We start from the raw sequence: 10,153 nt of genomic DNA, 5'->3' as shown, positions 1-10,153 counted from the left end.
AGGTTAAAATTAGATTAACCAAGTTGAACAAGTTAACAGGGCTAAACTGATATTTTACTTTTAATTGAAGATCCTGACATAAATGTGGCAAATAATACTCAGGACCACAGAAATGTTGTTTCTCAGTTTTATCAGAAAAAGATGCAAGCTGTGTGTTTTGTAAACCTCTGTGAAAGTCCAGGATAAATATAACTAAAAGAAGGAAATTACAGAAAAAACAAAAAGGTCGGCTGGGCCTATTAAACATTTGTGCCCGGCGGTCTGTGACTGTTTTTTCAATGGTTTTCCAGTTCTTCTCTTCAGATGTTCTGATTTCCTGTTGGGTCCTCCCTTGCTTGATATTAGTCCCCCCCTTCCCCGATCGAAAATATCTGGAATCGCCCTTGCGTTAATATTTACTGTTTGGGCTAAATAACTTTGTCGACACCACCCGCCCGCTTTCAGAACGGGCAGCACCGGTGCACAAAACACGCAGCTCCAAATACTTCCCCTAGACTCTTACTTCCATGGTGACGAATCCAAACCGGAGATCATCGGCGCTCTTTTCAAACCACTTTACCGCGGAAACGTGTCAACTCAGAATTGAAGATTGTCTAACACTACCAGAAAACATATATGATACGTTATAATGTGGCTCGTGCAAGTCATTGGTCAAAGGAAATGGAAACTTACTGTCGGTGATGTAGAATTACGCTGGACGGGCTAACGTTAGCCGCTAGGAAAGCACTTCCAGGGTAAGACAAGCTGTGATCGTTCTGGGATTTAACGCTAGCTCGTTAGTCGTCAAGCTTTGCTAACTAACAGGCTACTGCAGGCGACAAAACGACAACAAAAAGTTACCTCAGTGTTAATAAATGCATAAGGCTAATGTCTCTGATGAGCTAACATGCTTAATGTTAAACTTGCTGCTTAACGTTAGCAAACATTAAAAAGGCTTGCTAACTTCTTTTAGCCATTCTATAAACTCAACACAGTCAATTATAAATAATAAACATTTTAGTAAATATCTTATGAATTTGTTTTCTTGGCTGTTCTTGCCACAGGCTAAATGTCAAAGTTGGAGTGGTCTAACTTGATTTGATACTTTATTTGGAGAGGAAACCTGGTTAAATGTGATCAGTGATAAATAAACCTGTCTTAACTCAGATGTGTTACAGCAAAATGTCTGGTCATGTTAAAATCATCTGGCACATTCAAAAAAACGCATTAGGTTAAGTTACTTATTGTTTAACGCAATAATGTTACCTCCAAAGTAGCTGGCAAACTAGAAGACAGTGATTGTATTTTTATGTTTAGCAGAAAAATTCTAAAATATTAACTTATGTATTTTTTTTTCATAGGTAGGTAATGTAAGTTCCATGCAGATCAATTGTGCTTGCATATGTAATCATCCTGAAGGGCCCGTTTTGAAGCACAAAAGTGTCTGGAACTTGAAGTTCCTAAACACATTTTGGGAATAAACATGACCCATTCTATGAGAATGTTTCTTTGATGAGTAACATTAAACCTATTGGAGGGGCAAACGTGTTTTAAATCTTTTGGGGCCTGTGTCCCCTGCGTATCCCCTGAAATTTACATTCATTTTTAGAACAGCAACAAACAGATGTGAGACAATACTGACATCCTTTTAACGTCATCTTATTTGCGATTAGGCTGATAGCAGTCACCAAGGTCAATATCGGCTCCCAACCATGACCAGCAATGCAGAAAGGAAGTTTGTTAATTTGCGAAAACGTCTGGACCAGCTGGGCTACCGGCAACCGCTGGGAATCGAGTCACTGCCACTTGTGGAGAAACTCTTCAGGTGTGAAACCTCTGAACCATGTACCCTCATTCTCTTAATATCACCATGTGGTCCAGTGTAGTTCAGCCATGTCTTTCTTTGTGTTACAGTGACTTGGTCCACACAACTGAAAGCCTGCGCAATGCCAAACTGTCAGCAGGGAAGTCTGAGAAAGAAAACCGAAACGTTGACTCTCTTCTGGAGCCATACAGGACAGAGAATGCCCGGTTGGTCAGCGAAAACAATGAGCTACACCTTAAGCTTCTAAAATTGAAGGACGAGAAAGAGCGTGTCATTAGTGGTAATAACTGCGTTATAATAAGCAAGCACTGGCTCTTCAGCACAGTTTGAATCATTTTCCTCATATTTATCACCTGCATACACAACAGACAACATTTTTTTTCCTGTCTGGCTCCAGAGCTCAAAACCAACATCAGAAAACTGGACCATGAGACGACTGATCTGAAGTTTTTAAATAATCAGTATGTGCACAAGGTTCGCTGCCTGGAGAAGGATAGCAAGGCTAAATCTGAACGCATTCAGCAGCTTCAGGAGAAGAACCTGCAAGCTGTTGTTCAGACACCAGGTACTGACAGGGGAGGGGTAAGGCCTAAACTCTTAGATAGTGGACTTAAAATGATATTCCATCTAGGTATATTTAATCTTGACCCCTCTCGTGCTTTTAACAGGTGGAAAAAAACGCAGTATTCCTTTCAGACGGCAGAGAATGCAGATTGACGAGCTAGTACCTCCGTCTTCAACATCAGCTTATCCTGTGCAGCAATCTGATGATCCGTACATAGCTGATCTACTGCAGCTGGCAGATGGAAGGTTTGTTTTCTTTTGTGACTGAAAGTTGTTGTAGTTGCTTAATTAAATTGTTGATTATTAATGTTTGTATCTGCATTTATTCTGTCTGACTCGCTCCAATTTTTGTGTAGAATTCAGGAGTTGCAGGAAGGTGTTGTCAAATTGAAACTAGACCTTGGAAATGCTCAAGAAGTTGCAAAACATTTAAATACTCAGGTACGTTAAGTGGGTGCTTGTTACGTTGTGAATATTTTAAGTTGTCATAGAGGTAATCAGCTCTATTTTTTAAAACACACTTCTGTTAGGTGGAGGAGAGGGACAAAGAGATTGACCGCCTGAATGGCGCACTTCATGGCGGCCGACCTCATGACATAATTTCTCTTGAGGCTCAGAACATCAGCAACGAAAAACTAATCGCCCATCTTAACCTGCAGGCAAGCTCTACAGTCACAGCATAAAAGTGGAGTAAAGAAATTTGGTTTGAATGGTTGCTGGTAGTTTAGTACAATCTCTTGATATGTTTGTGTGCAGATTGATTACTTACAGGAGACCAACAGGACGCTGGAGCAGAAAATAGACGGACTGCAGCAGAAAAAAAAGGACGCCTCCACCGAAGTAGCCAATCTGTCTTTAAAGAACCTGGAACTGTGTGAAGAGCTGACGCACATCGACGACCTCGCAAAGCGAATGGAGATGGACAAAGAGCGCGTGCTGGAAACTGCTGACATGGAGCTACAAGAAACTAAAGTAAGCAATGTGATGATCCTGGAGTTCTTGGCTTAAAAGCATTCAGTGTAATTCATCCATTAAGAATGGACTTCAAAAAACAAACTGTTTTCTCAACAGAAAGAAATTCAAAGGCAGCAGAAAATGATCGAAGATCTGGAGGCTATTATCACAAAGACAAGAAGGGTAAGTAGTAGTATACACTGTTCTAACTCTAGATTTCCTACTTTACAGTATAATATACCTTTTGCTTAAACTTCTATTACTTATTTACTTCAGGAGCAATCTGAAAGTGACTTTGAAAAAGATCGTCTGAGAGATCAGCTGGTGGAGCTCAAAGAGCAGAATGAGAAGATGGAGGGACTCGTGAATTTCTTGGAGGATGAGAAAAACAGGCTTCAGGACAAAGTAGAGAAAATGATGGCAGCTGGTGAGCAGCAGTTGAAATACCTCAGCAGCTATATATGCATTGCAGTGTTTATATACGCACTTGATGTTATATCCTAGACAAAGAGCTGGTGCTGGAGTTGGAGGCCATGCGTACTAAATATGGCGTTTGTGGAAGGGAACGCTCTCCGTCTCGTCTCGATGCATTTGTCAAGAGTCTAGAGGAGGAGAGGGATTACTATCGCAAAGAATCTGAGCGTTACAAAAGAGCCAGAGGAGCTGGCGGTGTTGACATAAGCCCTAGCCGTAGCCCAAGCAGGGGCAGGAGTCCTGGGTCCAAAGTAGTCAGGGTAAGAGTCAATAAAAAAGAAACTAGCAAATTTCTAATTGAGGTAGTTTCATGTTAAACTGATACTAAAGAACAATGACTTCAAATTTTCAGGGAGGTGCTGCAGAAGCGGAGCTGCTTCGTGTAATTCAGGAAAGAGATGAGCTGAAGGTTGCTCTCTTGGATTTTGAGAAGCACATGGAGGACATTCAAAATAATATGAAGGTCCTGAGCAATGAAAGGGATCATTTCAAAACCCTCTTTAAACAAGTAAGTTTTAGATGCTTTACATTTGCACCAATAACACATTTGAATAAATCTTTTTGTTTTTACATGATATGATTGTTTCATTCAGACTCAGGATGAGCTGAAGCTTACCCGCAGAGTAGATACGTCGAGTAATGTTGTGAAACTACAGGAGGAGATCAAACGAGCAGAAGCAAAGCTCGAGCAGATGACGACTGAAAGAGACACACTGATGGAGAGGTTAAAGGTCAGTGCAAGAATACAGCCTTTAAATCTGCACGTGATTCTGATGCGCCGTTACAGCTCTGCAGACACATGCTGTGCACATGTATCTGCAGGTTGCACAGACTTCAGCTCTAACAGACAGACAAGGGGAAGAGAGGAGGATTCTTAACCTGGAGAATGCTGTAAAGAGTGTGAGTTGGGATATTTCATTTAATAGGTTTAGTTATTTGAACCTTCCAGCACTTGAATTCTCACTATACTGTGATATTATGTAATGTTCATGTATATTTTTGGAGTGCAGCTGGAACGGGAGAGACTGGATCTCCAATCACAAGTATCCCTGCTAAAGGAGAGCAAGGAGGCTGCAGAGGAGGAGCTGAAGGTTCAGTCTGCTGCTATGGTCCACAATGGAGAGGAGGTGGCCCAGCAGAGGGTTGAATCTAATGCTCTGAGGTTTGAATTGCTGGTTATATCAGCGGTGTTCACTTCCACTTGAGGATCTTTATAATGTAACCAACTAATGGTGCCATAGTTCAGTTCTGTAAAATGCTTTATAATATTGTATCACAAATTTATCACATTATATATGTGGTGCAGTGGAACAGTTTCTCGACACTTCACAAAACAAAAAGTTACCCTATTTAAATTTGACCCTGGAGGATACAAATGTGTGTAAATCTGTGTCTAACCCTGTGAATATCTAATGTCTTTAAACAGTATTCTCTTGGTGGCACTCCTGACCACTGGGGTTGGATATTGCTGGGTTTTCTAAAGAAAACTGCTCATTAGTCACTGACTGGATCATAGCCAGATACACAGCTTTCATCATCAGTGATGATTCTTAGCATTAAACTTCTAGTTCAAGTTTATGTTTGCTCTGTGTGCAAGTCTAACAATGCAGATGGTTTTCTGTGAGTGGTCCGAACAGAACTTCTGGGAGCTGTGTTGGAAGCTGTCCTCGTGCACAAAGATATGACCTTGATTTATGATTTTTATAGGACGGAGTAGCAACGTTTTTGTTTTTTGTTTATTTTTAATCACACCAAATACAAAAAGTACCCAAAATGTATTAAGCTCAAAAATATAACATATTGGTTTCTTTAGACTTCCTCATCTGAAACGTCATCATTCTTGATGCTGCACTAAGGGATTGTTATACTTGTCACCAGTTGTTGGAGAGCTGATGGGATTTTCCCTGCCTGTCTGTAGGCTGCTACAGGAGCAGATGGAGAAGTCACTGTCTGATACTCAGCACAGGCTATCTGTGAAGATGAATGAGCTGCATGCTTCCCATGTGCAGATAGAAAAACTTGAGGACAGAATAGGTGAATATGTTGAAACAGTCATTACGCTTTTTTCTTTTTCCGTAAAGCTCTGTTTCCTGTTTGCTGAATTTTAGTTTGCCTTCCAGGGGAGCTGAGTCAGCAGAGTTCCAAGCACAAAGGGGAAGTAGCTGTTCTTCACAAGTCAATCTCTGCCCTGGATAAAGAAAAAGATGCTCTGCAGGATGAGGTGGATCAAAAGACTGAGAAACTGGTTGCTCTTCAGGAGGAACTATCCAACAAGGTAGTATTTTTTATTTTATTTATTTATTTATTTTTTTAAGGTTCAAGATTACAAACTTTTATGAAAGGATCGAATTTCATGTCCATATGTGAAATCTTAAAGGTCACATCTGACTCCTAATGTCCAGTTCATGTGACGGGTGTGATCGCTGGATACTGTGCCAGCTGTCTCTGTGAAAATTGCTGTCAAATAATTAACTCTTAGAGGCATGTAAGACAACCACTTCCATAACCACTTCCAAAAGAAAAATATTTCAAATAAAATCATGAGCCTCTTTGTGCTCTACAAGAGCACTTTTCAAAACCATGTGTGCAATTGAGAGCAACTACGAGAGAGGAGTTGAGATGCTGAGAGAAACACAAGCGTACTTGGACCTGGATGGAGAATTGTGCTTGGACGCTGTGTAAGTCAACTGTGCCTAGTACGCGTACACCAGTTCAGTGTTTTGTGGCCCAGTCTTTTGGGTCAAAAGAAGAGTGGATCTAACTAAATAGCTCTGTCTTCTTTGTCCCTCCGGATAAACTTAATGGATTTATTATGGGAGTAGTGGGTCTGAAGCTGAGACTGAATCCATGATCGAAACATTGAGTGTGTCACACAAGAACCGGTTTATAACTGAAAGCTTTTACATAACTAATGGAGAGATGTGTCCACTCTAGCTATTGTTTGCAAAGAACATATTATATGAACTAATCTGTGGCTCAAGAAACAAACCATGGATTTGTACAAAAAGAAGGCTTTGGATGATGAGTTGTACTCATACACTGGAATCACATGAGGAAGGAATAAATACAGTAACTAAATACACATGGGTTTTCTATTAAAATGCACTTTGCATTTGCATCTAAAACATGTTATTTAAAAAATTAATGAGGTAAACTCTTGATATTTACACAGGAAAAGACCCTTGAAGACGTGAGACTCACAGTCACAAACATGGACAGCTCCTTAGCGTGAGTACTGTGTTCTTGGGGGTCAATGTCGGTTTTATTTAAGTAAATATTAGGATAAAAACCCAACGTAAGAAATAAAGTTTTTATTTTTATGAACCAATATTTTAAATTCTTTCAGTCAGCTTCAAGGAGCGTTAAACAGTCGTGAGAGGGAGTTGAACAGCCTCAGGAGACAGCTGGATGCGTCTCAGGAGGAGCTGGCTGGACTCAGGAGAGAGAAGGAAATTACAGTCCGAGAGAACAGGAGACTGCAAGATGACCTAGCCACAATGACCAGGGAGAACCAAGTAAATAAAAAAATCACAATTACTGTAATCAATGTTGAGTCTTCTGTGTCATGTACCAAAATAATAGAAGTGACACTAGCTACTTGCATCTTTTTTGTCCAGGCTGTACATGCAGAAATGGAAGAGTCTTTACATGAGAAGGATGAGCTCAAGTTGAGGCTCCATTCTTACATTTCTGAAGTGGCCAGAGTAGAGAAGCTGATTGCCACAAAGGCAAGAACATATCCCTGTGCTCCTGTATTTTTTGTTTGCGGCTTTACACATATTATAATTACCTGGAAGCCCTTGTAGAAGCCTTCTTCTGACAGCTCCGTTGACCCACAGGAGCAAGAGAACAGGGATTTGTTGGAGCGGTTCAGGTTGTCCCACATGGAGATGGAGGAGCGGAACCAAAAGTTACAGCAGGCTGAAGGCCTCAGCAACTCCATCCGCCTGGAGCTGCTCTCTTCAGACACAGAACGCAGACACCTCCGAGATGCAGTCGGCCAACAGGAAAAGGAAATCCAACAGGTGAGATGTGGCACTGGAAAAAGATTACAGAGACATTTCTAGCTGCTATTCTAGGTAAACAAGTTAAATGAATGTTAATTTCAGTCTTTAAACACCCTTTTTCACTTTTCTGTTTCTCCAAGCACATGCAGGCGATCCAGGCTTACGAGGCGCAAGTTTCCTCGTTGGTTCGTGGGATGTCCCGATTAGAGGAAGAGCTCCACAAAGCACAGGAAGAGAAGGCTGCTCTCCTCGCAGATCTGGCTTCAGTTAGGGAGCTATGTGTCAAACTAGACTCGAGCAAGGAACTCACTGCACGTCAGCTCACCTCCAGGAGCATGGACCTCGAGCGGGTGAGGCTTGCTGTGGTGCCGGCTTATTTATTACAGTTTTTTTTCTGGTCTTGGCAGGAAAATGTTCACATCCTGTTCTCCTTCAAACTTAATTATGATATTTGCTTTTTGTTTTTAGGTTACAGGAGAACTGGAGGATGTCCGGTCAGAGGCGGAGATTCTCAAGAAGCAGTTAGCCAGCGAGCGGCTGACTGTGCGTAACCTCGAGACGCTGCTCTCCACAAATCGGCAAAAGGAGTTTCAAACACATCTGACAGCCAGCGAACGAGAGTCAGAGCTGAAAGTGCTACGAGACAGGCTCACCTTGGCTGACAGCAAAACGTAAATAAATCCCGTTCACTCTACTTGTTAAAAGAAATCTCCTTCCTAAAGAAAACGTTGGTAACTTGCGTGTCTGTGTAAAGTACAGAGCATGCCAGGGAGGTGTCCCAGCTCCGCGGCAAAGTCTCTCAATTGCAGACAGAGATTGACGTTCTGAAAAGGCAGCTGACCACTGAGCGCTTTGAGCGGTGAGCTACACGACTGTTTGTCTTTACAGTGATGCTTATAACAGCAGTTTCTCTTTTGGGATTAATAAAGTAACCTATCAGTCTATCTGTGGGTGTTATTGATGAATCTGACAGCAATTGTTTCTAGATTAATCAAAAAGAAATCAATATTTTCATTACATGAGACCGAAAATCTCAAAAGTACCAAAAAAAAGTATTTTTGCAACTCTATCCATCCCATGAAACCACTTACTAATACAGAGCAGGTGATATCAGTGTGTTGCATTGGAAAAATGTCATTATTAATTTTTTGGGTAATCACCTAATGTTAACTCTGAACCAGAAATGTTTGGTTATCAAAATTTCACCCTGAGTGCACCACATCTGTCAGGATTGATGCAACATTCCATCATATCACTCAGCTACTGCAGCTTCATAACACGAGTAAATACAGCTGATGTAACAGCAGTCTTAAATATCATTCCACTAAAAAAAAGAGTAATTACGTTGGGTTTTTAATTTTAGCTGTGAAAACTGGCCAGTCAAATACATTTGAAGTTGGATGAAACGATTTCTGACATTTAATTCTCCAAAACAACCTCACTCTTCATTTTTACCCCTCAGCCGTAGAAGACTGATGGGGTTTTGTCATCACCCCATCAGGTCAGATCAACTTTGTAGCTACAAGGACGTGACCGCAGATACAAATATTCTGATGCTGTTTTGTTGCCTCCTCTCTCTCTCTCACCTCAGTGAAAGGGCAGTTCAGGAAATGCGCAGACAGGGTCTGTCGTTCTCAACCCTGCAAACCTCATCATCCCTCAGCGTCTCCAGCAGCTCTCACCACATCTCACCAGAACGCTCCATCCTCCGATCTCTTGATCACTCCACTGATAAATCAGCAGACAAGTAAGCCATAAACATAACAGTTTGGGAAGTAAGGTGAAAGACATTTAAAACCAATATGATCTGATAAGTTGAGGCTGAAAATGTTGAGGCTTGATTTATTGCCATTATTATGACTATTATCATGTGTTTAAAACCTCTCTTCCTCCCTTCTGTTTTTAGGAGTGTGAGCTTCAAGGATTGATTGGAACAAAGATTAAATGAAGGCACTGACAAGTGAGTCAGAACCCACTAGAAGCTTGTGAGTGATGTCTTGACTTTGGACATAAAAAATGAAGGCCTCTGTAAACCACAGTTTAACCTGTGGAGTACCTCAGAGAAACTTTATTGTTCCGTTCAACAAAAGGGCAACCAGGGCTGAAATAAATAACGTTTGTACTAAAGGTGAAGATTTTTCTAACATTTCTAACAATGTTTTTTGAATGTGTTACTTGCACTGTAGATTAAGTATTTTCTATTGATTTAAAAACAAAAGCTTCATAAAGAAGTCCCAAAAAAATGAATGTGATTCCCACCATCTTTAACCACATGTAGCAAGTGTTCATTTTGTGTGAGGTTTTTTTTTGTATTATGTATATTATGCTTAAATTATTCATAAATAAAGTA

The 10,153-nt window shown here is 40.8% G+C and overlaps 1 protein-coding gene across 3 annotated transcripts; it reads left to right on the top strand.

Annotated features, from left to right (window-relative positions):
* Positions 1–455: 455 nt before the first annotated feature.
* Positions 456–10,134, top strand: cep135 (centrosomal protein 135). Of its 3 annotated transcripts, XM_005923296.3 has the most exons (26): positions 459–734; positions 1,653–1,804; positions 1,894–2,084; positions 2,202–2,369; positions 2,473–2,614; positions 2,725–2,809; positions 2,899–3,027; positions 3,125–3,340; positions 3,440–3,505; positions 3,599–3,749; positions 3,827–4,056; positions 4,149–4,304; positions 4,390–4,527; positions 4,619–4,696; positions 4,807–4,958; positions 5,715–5,830; positions 5,917–6,071; positions 6,969–7,024; positions 7,143–7,311; positions 7,414–7,524; positions 7,636–7,821; positions 7,944–8,153; positions 8,272–8,474; positions 8,558–8,662; positions 9,395–9,550; positions 9,710–10,134. In XM_005923296.3, the coding sequence occupies exons 2-26, from the start codon at positions 1,692–1,694 to the stop codon at positions 9,729–9,731; spliced, it is 3,504 nt and encodes a 1,167-aa protein (XP_005923358.1). In that variant the 5' UTR covers positions 459–734; positions 1,653–1,691; the 3' UTR covers positions 9,732–10,134. The 3 variants fall into 3 exon arrangements, with proteins under 3 accessions (XP_005923360.1, XP_014189367.1, XP_005923358.1); XM_005923298.2 differs by lacking the exon at positions 9,710–10,134 and having other exon boundaries at positions 456–734; positions 8,563–8,662; positions 9,395–9,532; XM_014333881.2 differs by lacking the exon at positions 9,710–10,134 and having other exon boundaries at positions 457–734; positions 9,395–9,554.
* Positions 10,135–10,153: the final 19 nt, after the last annotated feature.

Source organism: Haplochromis burtoni, unplaced genomic scaffold (assembly GCF_018398535.1).
Source record: "Haplochromis burtoni strain Fernald_Lab_line unplaced genomic scaffold, NCSU_Asbu1 Contig_65, whole genome shotgun sequence".
NCBI classification, from domain to species: domain Eukaryota; kingdom Metazoa; phylum Chordata; class Actinopteri; order Cichliformes; family Cichlidae; genus Haplochromis; species Haplochromis burtoni.
The sequence above is the reverse complement of the archived record's forward strand: the minus strand, read 5'-3'. Positions and strand labels throughout refer to the sequence as shown.